The sequence below is a fragment of the Littorina saxatilis genome, linkage group LG1, assembly GCF_037325665.1.
Source record: "Littorina saxatilis isolate snail1 linkage group LG1, US_GU_Lsax_2.0, whole genome shotgun sequence".
NCBI lineage: Eukaryota > Metazoa > Mollusca > Gastropoda > Littorinimorpha > Littorinidae > Littorina > Littorina saxatilis.
The window spans coordinates 94,732,346-94,751,364 of record NC_090245.1 but is presented as its reverse complement, the minus strand read 5'-3'; the positions used below and the strand labels follow the sequence as shown (position 1 = coordinate 94,751,364).

At 41.6% G+C, this 19,019-nt stretch overlaps 1 protein-coding gene across 1 annotated transcript; it reads right to left on the bottom strand.

Annotated features, from left to right (window-relative positions):
* Positions 1-398: 398 nt before the first annotated feature.
* Positions 399-10,612, bottom strand: LOC138958629 (uncharacterized). Its single transcript, XM_070329843.1, has 4 exons — positions 10,353-10,612; positions 9,545-9,852; positions 3,503-3,717; positions 399-2,724 (listed from the first exon to the last, which is right to left on the bottom strand). The coding sequence occupies exons 1-4, from the start codon at positions 10,597-10,599 to the stop codon at positions 2,439-2,441; spliced, it is 1,056 nt and encodes a 351-aa protein (XP_070185944.1). The 5' UTR covers positions 10,600-10,612; the 3' UTR covers positions 399-2,438.
* Between the last annotated feature and the right edge of the window lie 8,407 nt (positions 10,613-19,019).

The following is a 19,019-nucleotide window of genomic DNA, read 5'->3' as shown; positions in this document are numbered from 1 at the left end:
TACGAGATTCACGATTGGCAGAGTTATCTCTTTGAAATGCTTTTAGCCGGGATTTGTAGGCATCCTCTTCATTGTGTTATCAGAAACCCGTGGTATAGAAAGCACAACACAAAACAAGACATACGAACAAACATGTAGCAACCCAGGAATAGAAAACAATTAATACAAAGAAATCCATAAACAGACGCACAGACATAGAAACAAACAAGTCGCCTGAAGCAAAATAAAAACATTTAGTCAAGCTGTCGGCATCAAAGTAACAGATTCACACTAAAAAAAACAGTCATCGCCGAGACTATTCAATTGTGAGATAGTCTTGACTAACCACACCCAAAGAGCGAGACGGGTCACGCTCGTCTCCGCGAAGCGTGCGACTGCAGTACTTACTAAACCTATTTTCTGTAATTCTGAGCACATTTGTAGAGTAAACATGACATATGTATATATTTTTGAATTCAGGAGAAAATGAGAAATACGAATCAATCATTTTTGAAAATTCGATTTTAATGACAACTTTAATGAGCAAACTAATTAACTATTTTTACGCTGCCAATCTGACATTCAATCCCATAGTCCGGACTTTGTCGAAGATTGCTTGACCAAACTTTCAATCAATTTCATTGAAAAATGAGGGCGTGACAGTGCTGCCTCCACTTTCTTTCTTTCTTTCTTTATTTGGTGTTTAACGTCGATTTCAACCACGAAGGTTATATCGCGACGGGGAAAGGGGGGAGATGGGACAGAGCCACTTGTCAATTGTTTCTTGTTCATAAAAGCATTAATCAAAAATTTGCTCCAGGGGCTTGCAACGTAGTACAATGTATTACCTTCCTGGGAGAATGCAAGTTTCCAGTACAAAGGACTGAACATTTCTTACATACTGCTTGACTAAAATCTTTACAAAAATTGACTATAATACAAGAAACACTTAACAAGGGTAAAAAGAGAAACAGAATCCGTTAGTCGCCTCTTACGACATGCTGGGGAGCATCGGGTAAATTCTTCTCCCTAACCTGCGGGGGGTCCTCAACTTTCACAAAAAGCCGGATATGACGTCATCAAAGATATGTATCCAAAATATGAAATACAGCTCTGGGGATATCATACCCAGGAACTCTCATGTGAAATTTCATGAAGATCGGTCCGGTAGTTTTCTCTGAATCGCTCTACACACACACACACACGTACTCACATACACCACCACCCTCGTCTCGATTCTCCGTCTATGTTAAAACATTTAGTCAGAACTTGACTAAATGTAAAAACCAGATGTAGAAATTCAAACACGCACTCACAGACCTTTATCGACCGTTACTGCATTTCTGTGGTTTTTCTTCAGTTGCATATTTACCATTGTGTATTCTTTTCGAGCTTTATAAATACTTAGATTAGCTTGTATGCTGTTCCTTGTTCTTATGGCATCCTGGGTTTATGTTTATCTTTCGCTGTCTTAATCGTATTCCTCTTTTGCTTCTTGTTGATCCTTTACAGTGTTGCTTGCTTCTTTGAAATTCGTCTGTAGGAAGTGTGCTTTTTTTCTCCAAACCTATATAAAAAAAAAAGTTCAATAATGTCTGTATATTTTAGCATGCTTAAGCCTGGTTGTGCGTGCTTTACAACACTTTTCTTCCGTGCAGAAGTATATACAAAAAATGTACATTTTAGGCGTTCTTACAATGATTTCAAGACAAATTAACTCCATCAGTTTTATTCATGCTAACAAAGCATTTGAGAGCGGTTGATACTGTAAAAGGGCTACACAACAAGGACAAATCCACAGCAGAAGTTTATTAATTAGAAGTAATCGCCCACCATTGCTTGCAGTGGACGCGCGGTGATACAAGCGCCCTCTTAGCTGTTCACAAAAGCCAATGTTACTAAAAATAGAATAGGTAATTCTGTGAAACGTTTCACTGGAAGTACTCAATAATTATCCATCCCTTTGAATAATTCGATCTTCCATACACCACTTAAAAGCTTTGCATTGAAGAAAACGGAATAAAATACAAGAAGTAAGAGTTCAGAAAAGAAAGCATAGTTTTATTGACAGATTAATAACAAAGTTTTTTTTTTTAAAGGTTTTGCTTGCTGGGAGATTTTAACCCGATCTAACGAATTGGCGTTCAGGTGCTCTACCAACTGAGAGCTTACCTGGCTCACTGCCCCTAGGGGTAAAAACCAAAATTGTGACTTCAAGAGTTACCCAGATTACCAAACGGTTTTGGAGTATTTGAAGATATCTTTTTGTACGATGACGCCCTATGCAGGGTTTATTATATAAATGGAAGTAAGGGGCTAAAAATGGGCGTCAACGGAGACAATGTACGGGGAAACTAACTTGTAAGATCATATAAATGTGCACACAGTAAATCACAAACCAAAAGTAATAGACCGATATTCTTATAGCGCCTTTAGGGAGAAGAAACCAATTCCTTTGTTTAACAGCCAGAAATCAGATTCACATAGCTGGTCAAACCATCCCCAGCCAATAGGATCATGGTAGACTGACTGATATCCGCCCCGTCAACCCCGAACAGCGGGACGTCGTACACGTGCGTCTCGTTCAGCACAAGCTGCAGCCTGTCACTCTGCACGTGAAGCGTCAGGTTGAAGCTGTCTCCGGGAACTAGAGGCGTTACCCCAAGGTATCGTTTGGTTCCATAATTTCCATTTTTCTTGACGTTCCATAGTACCTCGGTCAAGTTATAGGCGCCGAACTGGTACCTGGTTGGACATGAAACATAAATCCTCAAGTAAAAACGGTCACCTTGCAAATTTGATAAAATTACCAGATCTTTGAATTCGAAAGTGAGCAAACAACAAACGAACAAACAATCATAACTTCGGGCAAAACCAAACTGCAGCAATATAGAGATAGAGATAGAAATAGAGAGAGAGGGAGAGAGATATATATAGAGAGAGAGCAGGCTATACACAAATTCTTACGTTATGATCAAAATTGGGAATTACCAGAACATGTTTAATGAAACTGATGCTATATGGACAGATATAATTAATATGAAAATAATCAGAACGAAGTCTTCCATCACTGTGACTTTTCGTAATTTGACATTAAATGTAATGAGAGGTGGTTTTTGAAAGTATTGAGACTCGTTGGGACTCGAACTGATTCCGGGGGAGAATTCCACAAAACGCTACCAGAATAAGCTAAACTTGATTTAAAGAGATCTATCCGTGGAATGGGGACATTGAATGTTTGATTTGGATTGGCTTTAAATTTTGTAATGAAAGAGAGAGAGAGAGAGAGAGAGAGAGAGAGAGAGAGAGAGAGAGAGAGAGAGAGAGAGAGAGAGAGAGAGAGAGAGAGAGAGAGAGAGAGAGTAAAGGGGATCGAGACCATGCACACAAAGATAAATAGGTATTAATCTTCTACTTTGTTTAATCGAAAACAACCGGAATCTGACAACCAAATCGCGACAGCCTATCTCGAGGAATGAATTTTAACCTGCGATATTCTACACTGGAGCCCTGCTTTAATTACCTCATGGAAAAATGCAGATACTCATTTTGATCTTGCCCCAGAGAAGGGATCAGGTTCAAGTAGTACTGTCCGGCCTGGTAGTCCAAGACTTGAATGCACATCGAAGAGTTTTCGGTCAGACTCCATGGCAGTTGCAAGATATTTATGTTCCTTGTGTAGAAGTTGTACTCGTACTGTATGCACGTGCCTTGAAACGCTGTCCAGGCCGAAGTGACCTGGAAATGGAGATTTAAAGTGTTTTGCACGTGACTCTTATTCGCATGAGAGCCAAAAGTGGGTTGCTGTTGGGTTGTTTTGTTTTCAATCAATCAATCAATCAATCAATCAATATGAGGCTTATATCGCGCGTATTCCGTGGGTACAGTTCTAAGCGCAGGGATTTTTTTTTTATTTTTTTTTTATGCAATTTATATCGCGCACATATTCAAGGCGCAGGGATTTATTTATGCCGTGTGAGATGGAATTTTTTTACACAATACATCACGCATTCACATCGGCCAGCAGATCGCCGCCATTTCGGCGCATATCCTACTTTTCACGGCCAATTATTCCAAGTCACACGGGTATTTTGGTGGACATTTTTATCTATGCCTATACAATTTTGCCAGGAAAGACCCTTTTGTCAATCGTGGGATCTTTAACGTGCACACCCCAATGTAGTGTACACGAAGGGACCTCGGTTTTTCGTCTCATCCGAAAGACTAGCACTTGAACCCACCACCTAGGTTAGGAAAGGGGGGAGAAAATTGCTAACGCCCTGACCCAGGGTCGAACTCGCAACCTCTCGCTTCCGAGCGCAAGTGCGTTACCATTCGGCCACCCAGTTGTTATTCTTGTTGTTGTTTTGTTTGGTTTTTTTTTTTTTTTTTTGGGGGGGGGGGGGTACATCCAAGAACATAGATACCCTTTTTGGAAGCTGCATATTTTACTAAAGATAAATTCATGTTCTTAGTTTGCAACCCAGAGCATAAAGCTGCATTTCTTATCACAAAACTGCTCTTTTCTAAGTTCGCAACCCAAACTTGCTTACCTGAGAGAGGTTTGTATTTTTAGTTCCCATCAAGACCGTAATCCGACAAAGGTTAGCAATAAAGATCCATTCAGTAGTTTAAAACCAGTAGGTAAAGCCTCATCGCTTATTAGATTGATGTTCTGAGTTCACAACCCAGAAGATAAAGAAAAATTGCTAACCAATGAGAGATTCATGTTATGATATACAATTCTGGCCACAAACACACACACACACACACACACACACACACACACACACACACACACACACACACACACACACATACATACACACACACACACACACACACACACACACACACACACACATTCAAGCCTTTTGAACGTTAAAAAAACACATATATCTATATATATATACGACTAGTGTCTGTCTGTCTGTCTGTCTGTCTGTCTGTCTGTCTGTCTGTCTGTTCGCGATGCACGGCCAAAGTTCTCGGTGGATCTTTTTCAAATTTGGACACCGTATTCAACTACACCCCGGACACAACCTCATCGATGAGATATTTCAACACGTGCTTTCAGCGCGCAGCGCTGTGCGCGCTGAACCGATTTTTGTTGTTGTTTTTTTTGTTTGTTTTTGTTGTCGGGATCCCTTACCAGTAACTCTTCCTTATCTTCTCCAGTGTTTTCAGCCGCGATTATCTCCCTTCCTCCGTGTGGCGTCAATCCATATTCCCGTTACTACGTTACTATTTTTAGAAGGTCACTGCACGTTACTATTTTAGAAGGTCTCCAGTGTTTTGCGCGTTTATCTCCTTTCCTTCGTGAGCCGGCGAAGCCGGCGTACACCCGGCAAACCGGGTCCCAGGCGCAGCCTGGTATTCGGTGCGAAGCGGGTAATCATCTAGTATACACACACACACACACACTCACACACACACGCGCGCGCGCGCGCACACACACACACGCACACACACACACACACACACACACACACACACACACACACACACACACACACACATTAACAGCTATTGTGTTTTAGGCGTAGGAATAGGGTCCGATATTTAGACGAGACAAGTATAATGCCGACGAGTCGAAGACGAGTCGCATTATACTTGTTCGAGTCTAAATATCGGACCCTATTGCTACGCTGAAAACACAATAGCGATTATATAGCTGTTCTGACCTTGATTTGTTGTTCCAAACTTACAAAATGACAGTTTTTGCATCGATGCGTTGATCTCAGGTTTTGATAGCAGACGCCGTTTCTTATGCGCATTAGTTTTGCGCAGGCGCCACACTGACTTTGGAAAAAAAACTCGATTTGACAACACAGCTGTTAAACAGCTTTTTATTAGTTCCTTCGTATACAACAAAAAGAAGTTTGAGTTTTTTTAATTTTGAACAAGACTACTTATGAAGAAGACCAAAACACAACATAAACGGAAAACTAGAAACAACTGAAGAACTAGGATGCAACAAGGGGAGGAGAAGAGAACAGCTAATCGCGAGCAGACGGCAGCGAAGTTTTCAGTTTGGGTGAATGGCATTTATGCTTGTCTCGTCATGAAGCGAATTTTTCAACCTCAGTTATAAACGACTACATGAATGTTAGTGCCATGGGTTGTACATCAATACTTCAGAGGGGAAGTGGGGTATTTTGTGTGGAGTTACGAGATAAGAAAAGCCGAATGCGAAAGTTTGTGTCAGTCGGCAACTGACACTGGCACACAAAAACGGCTGTTCCGTTTTACTCCCCTGTTTGTACTACATCTTTCGACTTTGGGCATTTTGTGGTGTTTAGGGACAGAAAATAATTGATTTAGTCCTGTTTCATCGGGAAGTTAGCAGAAAAGGGTATGCTATCGACATTTGTAAAGCTGAAAAACATTCCCGAGAAGAATTTCAAGTTGTCAGTGTATGCATTAAAACATCGTGTGGTCCAGATAGGTAAACCGGAACCATGCGTCTTTGTTATTGCCAATATGCTTTTGGATATTGGCAAAAATGGCCGACTTCCGTAGCATTATGCCTTGATGATCGGAAGAGACCATCCAATCACAGCCCCCGAATTTCCCCACGTGTCCATCAGAATAGCTATATAAATATAAAACATCAGAAATTGTGAAAGAAACAATTGAAAGTCAGCAGAGACTTTCTTCCGAGATTTGTTCAAATCTCTTTGCAGAGAAAGAGAGATAAGTAAGTATCCCTTCACAGACAGCCTATTGGGAGCATCAGACCCTCCTCAAGGGGGACCGAGATTTACAAAGCAAAGTCCCATTGTGGGGGATGTATCACATGGTAATCTAGTCCTGAGGAGGACTATTGTTTTTGTACCTAGACCAGACACGTGTTTCGACACTATTGATTCTCATCAGTGGTCAGGTACGGTGGTACTGATGGCGAGAGTTGTCAATCCATGGTATCCAACTAAAAAGCAAACCACTCTCTGAATGGTAGCTTCTGTTGGTATGGGAGACTACCCTCATCTGACAACCCCAAGGGGATATCTGTGAAGGGAAACACTTTGATTTAAAGGCACAGTAAGCCTCCCGTAAACCATCACAGATACACACAGTACAAACACCCTTTCATTTAAACACTCACCGATTGAGAACATCCTAGGTGCCCTCCGTAAAGAGCGAACAATTTTCAAAGAATTTATTTTTGCGTGGTTTATCTTACCCCTGAGCCATCGTGAACCCGTGTGATCCAGTTTCCCTTTTTCACAATGTAGTCGTCAGTTAGTCATTTGAATGCGACTCGATGTCAGCTTATCTACAATAGCACGTTTTTATGCACGAAACAAACGGCTGTGGTTCACAAGAACTCTAGCGATGGCTTTTGACTGTTGAGAGGAGCGGCGATATGCCGCATAAACCGTCGTCTGCTACGACCCTTCCGTGACCCGGCTTCCGGGCTTTTCTTTTTTCAAACTTTCACAACTTCGAATTGCACTGATCTTGTCTTGATGAAAACACGCTGTCAATTTATTATTTAGATTTTAAAAGTTAGGTCTAGCGCAAAAACGCACCACGGTCCAAAAACTTTCTGATTATCATCGATCCACGGCTATCGCCAGTTTAAGGGAAGTAACTCATTTTTGACCTGAGTTCAGGATGGGTCCAAAACGTGTTCGAGACAATCTGCAAAATTAATTCTTTAAAAATTGCTCGCTCTTTACGTAGGGCACCTAGGATGTTCCCGTTTGGTGAGCGTTCAAATGGAAGGGTGTTTGTACTGTGTGTAAAAGCCTGACAGTATCTGTGACTTGGTAAAGAAGAAGTTTTCTGCAAGACTTGTTCAATTGGATCGCTTTAAAGGCGATGCAACTTTCACGGTGACCACATTATAAAGCATCAGAAATTGTGAAAGAAACAATTGAAAGTCAGCAGAGACTTTCTTCCGAGATTTGTTAAAATCTCTTAGCAGAGAAAGAGAGAGAAATAAGTATCTCTTCACAGACAGCCTATTGGGAGCATCAGACCCTCCTCAAGGATAAGGATAAGATTTTATATAGTCCATGAGGGTAACCTCACAGAAATTCGGGCTGCTTTCTCCCTGGGGAAAGCGAGCTGCTATACAGTATACGGCGCTACCCATTTTTTTTCTTCCTGCATGCGTGTATTCATGTTTCCAAGCCCTGAGACTTAATGCCGTGTGAGATGGAATTTTTTTAAACTTTATTCCAAGTCACACGGGTATTTGGTGGACATTTTTATCTATGCCAATACAATTTTGCCAGGAAAGACCCTTTTGTCAGTCGTGGGTCCTTTAACGTGCACACCCCAATGTAGTGTACACGAAGGGACCTCGGTTTTTCGTCTCATCCGAAAGACTAGCACTTGAACCCACCACCTAGATTAGGAAAGGGGGGAGAAAATTGCGGCCTGACCCAGGCCTGAACACGCAACCTCTCGCTTCCGAGCGCAAGTGCGTTACCACTCGGCCACCCAGTCCTGCAAGGGGGACCGATATATATATATAATGATATACTAGATGAATACCCGCTTCGCCGGGTACGGCTTCGCCGGGAAGAAGTTGAGCCGAATACCCGGCTGCACCGTGGACCCGGCAGTTTGCCGGGTGTACGCCGGCTTTGCCGGCGCACCGCACGAAGGAAGGGAGATAAACGCGCAAAACACTGGAGAAGAGTAAAAATAGTATAACGGGAATATGGATTGAGCGTTGTCGACAGTGACCTTCTAAAAATAGAAACGGGAATATGGATTGACGCCACACGAAGGAAGGGAGATAAACGCTGAAAACACTGGAGAAGATAAGGAAGTGTTACTGGGAATGGATCCAGAAAAAAAACAAAATCGTTCCAGCGCTGCGCGCTGAGAGCACGTGTTGAAATATCTCATCGAGCAGGTTGTGTCCGGGGTGTAGCTGAATATGGCCACCAAATTTGAAACAGATCCATCGAGAACCTTGGGCGTGCATCGCGGACACACACACACACACACACACACACACACACACACACACACACACACACACACACACAGACACAAGTCGTATATATATATAATATATATATAAATTTATAATGAGAGCGCTGCTAAAAATGCCAAAATGTGCACTCGATCGCTTGTACTTTTAAAGAAAAGTTAAATATAGAATGACGTCAAGAGCGAGAATGCATAGAAATTACGTCATGAGCAAGGGAGATCATCCTTTACTCTGTGTGTGTCTCCACCGCCTACATTCCAACAAGGAATTTTGAAAGCAGGGAGCACACTAGAGGTAATGGAAGAGGTGGGGGGAGGGGGTAAGAATTAGATCTAGAAAGAACTCTTCACCGACAGCCTACTGGAGAATCAAACCCTTTCGGAGCCGATTGCAACACTGAACAAGAATAACCCGAGGAGAGTTCTACATCCTCAATGGATTGAGAATTCACCGTAAGTGCATTTAAGGGCATTCTCATAGAGTGCTGAACCGGAAAAGGTCCGTTTTATATATATACACTCAGTCTGACACACACACACACACACACACACACACACACACACACACACACACACACACACACACACACACACACACACACACACTAACCTGGCACCGTAGGTCAACAGACACATCTCTTGGTGACGCCTCGTACGCGTCGTCACACTGCACTTGGGCTACGTCATCCTGCTCTTTGCCATGAAGAACGATGACGTCACCATTACTGACGGATCCCGGCGTTCCACACTGTGACGGCATTAACAGACAGACGGGCGATGACGTTGAATAGTTGGGAATACAAACGCTTCGTTGATCACATTGGCGGTTTCTGCAGGTATTGCTGATGTCAGTATTAGACGCTCCTTTCTCCGACCAGCCAGCAAAATGTTCTAAAGCGTTGGCTGGAGCCGCTTCCACTGCGTTACAGAAAAAATGAGATACGTTAAATGTACAATGATTAATTCATTATTCATGCGTCTTCAGTTTTTATGTTTTTTTCTTTGTTGCTTAATGATGTTGTGCTTTTTTATTTGGAATAATTTGTGCGTTTTTGTTATCTTTTCTCTCTTAATATCTTTGAACCTTTCTTATTTTTTTTCCTTATTTTTGTCTGTCTGTCTGTCTGTCTGTCTGTCTGTCTGTCTGTCTGTCTGTCTGTCTGTCTTTGTTTTTGTCTCTTTGCTTTTGATTTTGTTGTTGTTTTATTTGTTTGTTTGTCTTTGGTTTGTTAAGCACAATGTCATATACGCATCGGGATCTGGCTGCAAACATAATTATTAGAACAAGTCATCACACACACACACATACACACACACACACACACACACACACACACACACACACACACACACACACACACACACACACACACACACACACACACACACACACACCGAACAGACATATGCAATCTTACCAGAAGTTGTGTGCAGAACACAGTTCGACTGTGAGTCACTTCCCCCTGATGTTTCCGTCACTCCAGTAAAATAACTGTAGCTCGTGCACAACGGACGGTACCAACACAGCCTCTGACACTGTTTCTCATTGCTCAGTGTGTAGGATCCCATCACATCCTGTCTCTGTGTAGGCTGGGCAGCCCTGGCTAGCATTGTATAAGTCAGAACCGCTTGCACAACAATGGCACAGTAGTACACGTAGGACATCTCGACTTCAGTTAACACAGCTTGTTGCAACAAAAGTGTCAGAGGCGATATCAAAAATGAGAAGAAACGAGAAAACAACAGAAATTTTGGATCAACATAAATTACGCTTCTATGTTCTGAATGTTTACATTCCTTTTAAACTCACGCTTTTGAATGTATATATCAACAATTGTTAAACTCCGAATCGATGTAAATTGTGCTTTCGGTGTTGCAGGTGTTGTTCTAAAAGTTTGCCTTCGTTTTAAACTTTCACTGGTGAACCATTTCTGACACGAATCAACGATTGACGCTTGAATAACATCTCAAAGTATCAAATCGTTGGCTCAATTATGACAAATACCACATGCTTACAAACAAAGAAGGTGTCTTTTTTCGCTTCTGAGCGTTCGAACTCTCTATCAAAGAATATTTGTTCATTACGACAAGCTGTATAATGGACGCAAATGCTCTGTGTTCGATGTCGGAGAAAAAACAACAACGATGTTTTCCTTCTTTGCAGTGTCCAATGTCCTTATTATTTACCAGTGAGAAAAAAATGTGGCTATTTTTCTAGCAGCTACATTAATCGAATATGAAGAACAATATCAAAACACTGTCTTCACCATGATCTCACCTGTTTTGTAAGAAAACAAAAAACAAAACAAAACGTTGGTGTTTTTGTCGTGTTAGTTTGTTTGCCCTATAATTTTTCTTTGTTTTCACTCGCACCTCTACAGAAGAATAGTCCTACACCACCTACACGTAACCTACACCTTAATATGTAAAGCGCGGAGAGCACAGTTGTGGTTCGCGCTATATAAGCTTTCCATAATAATACACCCTCTCATGCTCATGGTTCGCATCACCATAGTGAACCATCTGACTGACACACTCTGCCAAGGTTAGCCTTTTAACACAGAAACCTAATTATCCGCTTGTCTCCTGGAACTTGAAAGCCAGTCTTGGCGAGGCTATTGGGATTTAAAGTGTCAGTTTCACCTGACTGCATCTCCTGTGTAAAATAACATGGGCTGTCGGTTTCAGCCGATTTCACGTCTTTAGTGAAATTTGGATTATTGTACAAAACACGGTCCAAAAAGTACTGCTTTAGCAGATTCGAAATGCAGCCGACAGACCGTAAAGTCATGAATGACTCGTTAGTCGCTGATACTGGGCACTAAACAAAGAAAAAGTTGAAATTGGTTCAATGTGCCAAGAACGTGAGTGCTTTGTTCTTTGAGCGACATTCGATGTAAAGGCAGGAAGGCTCCATTGCTCACTCTTACATGATTGATTTTTGCGAGTTTGACGAAGGACTGCCTTTGGCTATGAAAAAGTTAGAAAACACCTCAGTGCTTATATTATCTTTCTATTCACCAACTATTGCCCTCTAAATAGTATATAATGTACATGTACTACATATTCATGTATAAGTTTATGATTATTTCTACTGTATCCTGTGTTTTATGTTTAAATATACAAGTATATATATAAACGTGTAAATCACTCAAACATATTAACTAAAGAATAGAATACCGTGCAACCTGCAATGTGAGGACACCTTGAAATAAAGGACACATTCTGTTACCGCCTTGCTTATTGTAACTTGACAAAAATATATTTGTCACGAGATTACATTTGTATGTTTGAACAATTTTGGCAGCCAGAAATGTGTATCGCTTCATCACTGGCACAATAGATGGGGAAGGGCCTATAATATGGACCGGTTCCTAATATGGTCCACCGGCCTCCTATTCTGATTAAATAACAGCGCTAGAGCGCTCAGAACAATTTTATTCGCCGCATTCACCCTCTCCGGTAAACTTGCACATGACAAAATTGTTGTGTCCCCTAATATGGACCATTTCAACAAATAGAAGAAAAGAAAAGACAAAGGCCGGTTTCAGTCATGTATAAAGAAGCTTGCTAAAAATGACCTATAACTAACCATTAAGCTTTATATAAAACAAAAAAAGTATATTTCTCGACGTGAAAGTTGACAATTCCATTTATGTTCTCTCTATTTTTGATTGGTTCTTTAGTTTCTTGTTTTGCTTCAAATAATATTCTCATCGAACCGAAAAAATAAATCTGATGCATATTAGAATTAGTTTGCCTCGCACACTAAGTTCTATCATACTATTTTCAATTTTAGGGGGCTTTTTACATTGATTCGTGATGGCCTCTTGACTGGTCCATATATTAGTATGGACCAGTTGTGAATTTCTGTATTCATTTTTGCCGAATGTCTAATCTTTATTATTATGCCTAACGGTGAACTAAACGGAGAACAACTACCAGGCACAACATCAAATTTCTTTGCACAAAATCAAGCCAGTTATCGGCATGAAACAAAGGTAGGTCCATATTAGGGGCCCGTCCCCTGATCAAAAACAACTGTCCATGCAATAAAAGAAAAATGTATAGTCTTCTCTGTCAAGGATACTGCTCACCAAACCGTGAATTATTGATGCTGATGGAGTGTCTCAGAGCGTGCAGCCTACACCAGAACACTTTTTATGGGACAAAATGGCAACGATACTAAAAAACAACGCTTGATTTATTGCTTGAGGAGTGCCTTCTTTTGAAATCTTTCAGCCGGGATTTTTAAGTATACTTTACATTGTGAATCCGGCGATCGATGTCATAGAAACACGGGCATAACGACCAAGATATAGAAACACGGACACGTAGACACACAGAAAATTACACAGACAGACAAACAGACAGACAGACAGACAGACAAACAGACACACAGACAGACACACAGACACACAGACACTCACACACACACACACACACACACACACACACACACACACACACACATACACACACACATAAACACACACACTCACACACAAATACACACATACACACACACACACACATACACACACACACACACATACACACATACACACACACACACACACACACACACACACACACACACACACACACACACACATAGGTGGTTTTACAGTCATTTGGGGTCGGCTGTGTATCAAAATGCCATCTTGCTCAAAACACAGGCATTTGGGGTCTCTTTTGTTTTAAGTGTTAGAAAGTTTCTTAAAACTTCAATGAGCGTTAAATGCCATTTTAAAGTGTGAAAACTCATTTCAGGAGGTTATTACATAAAATGCAACCTCCAGCGTGATTTTTAGAAAAACAGACATTTGGGGACGATGTTTGCTGTACAGCAGTGAAATGGGGACGTATGTGTACACAAAGTGCAGAGCTAGAATTACGTTATCGGTGCTATGAATGTTTTAGGTGTTAGAAAGTTTGTTAAAACTTCAATGAGCGTTAAATGCCATTCTAAAGTGTCAAAACTCATTTCAGGAGGTTATTACATAAAATGCAACCTCCAGCGTGATTTTTTAGAAACAAACAGGTATTTGGGGACGATGTTTGCTGTACAGCAGTGAAATGGGGACGTCCAAAAGTGCAGAGCTCCCGCAGAGCTATATGAATGGTTTCATCACATACATGGCGCTAGGCGACATATGTTGTGAAAAATTTTACAAATCACGTTTTTGCGCCCGATATTTTCTTGTCATCTCCAAAGTCAAGGGACAAACACGAAATTCCTTGACTTTTGGGGTAGCGCGACTCTGTTAATTTTAAGAATTAAAAAAAAAAAAATTCATTACTAGGATGTCCCATCGTTGGGAAATTCCGGTCGCTTCCTCCGAGTGGAAAGCTAGCAGTGACAGAGTCGCACTACCCCAAGTCAAGGGATCTATTAGTCCTGTTTCGCCGTTATCCCAATTCGCCCCCATCCCATTTTGGCGACATTTCTCAGGCCAAGTGTCATTTTACCACCATATCATGTACCATTAGCTCCACATCCCATTTTGGCGCAATCCCGTTTCGCCGTTAGCCCATTTCGCCCCCATCCCATTTTTGCGACATTTTACAGGCCAAGTGTCATTTTACCACCATGTCATGTACCATTAGCTCCACGTCCCATTTTGACGCAATCCCGTTTGGCCGTTATCCCATTTTGCCCCCATCCCATTTTTGCGACATTTCATAGGTTATGTGTCATTTTACATGCCATTCTAAAGTGTCAAAACTCATTTCAGGAGGTTATTACATAAAATGCAACCTCCAGCGTGATTTTTTAGAAACAAACAGGTATTTGGGGACGATGTTTGCTGTACAGCAGTGAAATGGGGACGTCCAAAAGTGCAGAGCTCCCGCAGAGCTATATGAATGGTTTCATCACATACATGGCGCTAGGCGATATATGTTGTGAAAAATTTTACAAATCACGTTTTTGCGCCCGATATTTTCTTGTCATCTCCAAAGTCAAGGGACAAACACGAAATTCCTTGACTTTTGGGGTAGCGCGACTCTGTTAATTTTAAGAATTAAAAAAAAAAAAAAATTCATTACTAGGATGCCCCATCGTTGGGAAATTCCGGTCGCTTCCTCCGAGTGGAAAGCTAGCAGTGACAGAGTCGCACTACCCCAAGTCAAGGGATCTATTAGTCCTGTTTCGCCGTTATCCCAATTCGCCCCCATACCATTTTGGCGACATTTCTCAGGCCAAGTGTCATTTTACCACCATATCATGTACCATTAGCTCCACATCCCATTTTGGCGCAATCCCGTTTCGCCGTTAACCCATTTCGCCCCCATCCCATTTTTGCGACATTTTACAGGCCAAGTGTCATTTTACCACCATGTCATGTACCATTAGCTCCACGTCCCATTTTGGCGCAATCCCGTTTGGCCGTTAGCCCATTTCGCCCCCATCCCATTTTTGCGACATTTTACAGGCCAAGTGTCATTTTACCACCATGTCATGTACCATTAGCTCCACGTCCCATTTTGGCGCAATCCCGTTTGGCCGTTATCCCATTTTGCCCCCATCCCATTTTTGCGACATTTCATAGGCCATGTGTCATTTTACATGCCATTCTAAAGTGTCAAAACTCATTTCAGGAGGTTATTACATAAAATGCAACCTCCAGCGTGATTTTTTAGAAACAAACAGGTATTTGGGGACGATGTTTGCTGTACAGCAGTGAAATGGGGACGTCCAAAAGTGCAGAGCTCCCGCAGAGCTATATGAATGGTTTCATCACATACATGGCGCTAGGCGACATATGTTGTGAAAAATTTTACAAATCACGTTTTTGCGCCCGATATTTTCTTGTCATCTCCAAAGTCAAGGGACAAACACGAAATTCCTTGACTTTTGGGGTAGCGCGACTCTGTTAATTTTAGGAATTAAAAAAAAATAATTCATTACTAGGATGTCCCATCGTTGGGAAATTCCGGTCGCTTCCTCCGAGTGGAAAGCTAGCAGTGACAGAGTCGCACTACCCCAAGTCAAGGGATCTATTAGTCCTGTTTTGCCGTTATCCCAATTCGCCCCCATCCCATTTTGGCGACATTTCTCAGGCCTAGTGTCATTTTACCACCATATCATGTACCAATAGCCCCACATCCCATTTTGGCGCAATCCCGTTTGGCCGTTAGCCCATTTCGCCCCCATCCCATTTTTGCGACATTTTACAGGCCAAGTGTCATTTTACCACCATGTCATGTACCATTAGCTCCACTTCCCATTTTGGCGCAATCCCGTTTCGCCGTTATCCCATTTTGTCCCCATCCCATTTTTGCGACATTTCATAGGCCTTGTGTCATTTTACATGCCATTCTAAAGTGTCAAAACTCATTTCAGGAGGTTATTACATAAAATGCAACCTCCAGCGTGATTTTTTAGAAACAAACAGGTATTTGGGGACGATGTTTGCTGTACAGCAGTGAAATGGGGACGTCCAAAAGTGCAGAGCTCCCGCAGAGCTATATGAATGGTTTCATCACATACATGGCCCTAGGCGACATATGTTGTGAAAAATTTTACAAATCACGTTTTTGCGCCCGATATTTTCTTGTCATCTCCAAAGTCAAGGGACAAACACGAAATTCCTTGACTTTTGGGGTAGCGCGACTCTGTTGATTTTAGGAATTAAAAAAAAAAATTCATTACTAGGATGTCCCATCGTTGGGAAATTCCGGTCGCTTCCTCCGAGTGGAAAGCTAGCAGTGACAGAGTCGCACTACCCCAAGTCAAGGGATCTATTAGTCCTGTTTCGCCGTTATCCCAATTCGCCCCCATCCCATTTTTGCGACATTTTACAGGCCAAGTGTCATTTTACCACCATGTCATGTACCATTAGCTCCACGTCCCATTTTGGCGCAATCCCGTTTCGCCGTTATCCCATTTTGCCCCCATCCCATTTTTGCGACATTTCATAGGCCATGTGTCATTTTACCACCGTGTCAAACCACTAGCGCCACATTCCATTTTGTCGCCATGCCGTTTTGCCGTCATCCCATTTTGCCGCCATCTCTATTTCGCGACATTTTGGATTGTGGCAAAAATGAAATTTGGCGTAAACGGAATGTCTTCCTAGTTGAATAACGCAGTATAGTAGTATAGTGAGGCTTGGCAAGAAGAATAAATAAAAAATGTGATGGCGGCCAAATGGGATGGTGTCAAAATGGGATGACGTGCTATTGTTATGACACGGTAGTAAAATGACGCTTGGCTTGTGAAATGTCGCGACAATGGGATGGGGGATAAATGGAATACGGTGAAACGGCATGGCGGCCAAATGGGATATGGTGTCAAAATGGGATGTCGCGCTATTGTTATGACATGTTAGTAAAATGCCCTGTCACGTAGTCTCAATCCAAATTGGAAATCCATAGCATCATCATTATAATCATCCTCATCTCATTAATCATCCAAAATTATAAATTTTATAAAATGACATCCATAGCATCATCATTATAATCATCCTCATCTCATTAATCATCCAAAATTATAAATTTTATAAAATGACGCTTGGCTTGTGAAATGTCGCGAAAATGGGATGGGGAAAAAATGGGACGGCGGCAAAATGGGATTGCACCAAAATGGGATGTGGATCAGCCACTAGATTTCCAATTTTAAAGTCTTAGGTATGACCCGGTGTGACGTTTTCATCTTTCGCCGTGTTGATATTTCGATTTTCGGCCTCGTTGATCTAGTATAAACTCTACACTGAACAAAAAAAACACCCTTCGATAGTACTGATGAGCGACCTTGTGTACCTTACATTCATGGGGCCAAATTTGTCCAACCAATTATTTTATTTAACTTAGAAATTTGTTTCATCCTAAAATGTTTCCCTTCTTACTCAAGGGACGTAACCACTCGGTACACGTTTTCGAAGAATTCGATTTTGGGAGTGAAATCTATTTAATTTCACAACCAATTTTTTTCACATGCAAGAAACTGACATGCTTTTCGTCCATAAATAATTTCTTTTCTTAATTTTACCAGGAAACAACATTTCGGTCTCGAGTAAATATCGAGGGGGAAATATGTACACAGGCGAAAGATGAAATCGTGACACCGGCCGAGGTTCAAACCCACGACCTCCCGATCACGGGGCGGACGCCTTACCACTAAGCTAATCGTGCCGGTTTACCCTTGAGTGACAGACGGACAGACAAAAGAATATACAGACAGACCGTAATTAACACAAACACACACACTCAGCAGAGCAAAGCGGTATAACACACAAACTCAGCAGAGCAAGGCAGTATTACACACACAGACTCTGCAGAGCAACTAAGTCGGTGACACCCAGACACAGTTATTTGGGGACGATGTTTGCTGTACAGCAGTGAAATGGGGACGTCCAAAAACCGATAGCTCTGCGCTGTGCTATGAATGGTTTCATCAGTTACATATGGCGCTAGGCGACATAAGAGTATTTCCAATCCAGTCAGTAGTTAGCATTCACGACCCTGACAACGGATGGTTTGAGTCTGATTTATGAGAATGAGAATGAGGGAGAGAGAGTTGTATTAAATTGAATTGAATTAAATTGAATTGAATTTATCTTTCTCTTAACACTGTAACAGAACAAGAAATGCTAAAATGTTTTATTTTCATCCCGCCCTCGCCCATTGAGTTGAAATAGAAGTTAACCACATTATGTTTGAAAATGTTCCAGTGCTTTATGTACAATAATGTTTCAATACAATCATAGTGTATTAACATTTTACCAGTATCAGCTGCAAAATAGAAGTAGTGCTTTACAAGTTTCGAAAGAGAAACAGCATGTAATGATACGTAAATGGTGTACAGCAGTGAATTGGGGACTGTTTCCCAAACAGCAGTCAGATGGGGTCTGGTTGTTGTACAGCAGTCATTTGGAGGCACAAGCTAAAACTGCTTCAGAGATGTGTGTTTTTCATTGGCTTTGATCTCCGCTGAGAGGGAGAGAGTCAGAAAGAGCGACATAGACAGATAGACAGAGACAGAGAGACAGACCGAGACAACAAAGGAGAGGTTAAGGACACCCCCTTACCCTTGAGTGACAGACGGACAGACAAAAGAATATACAGACAGACAGACCGTA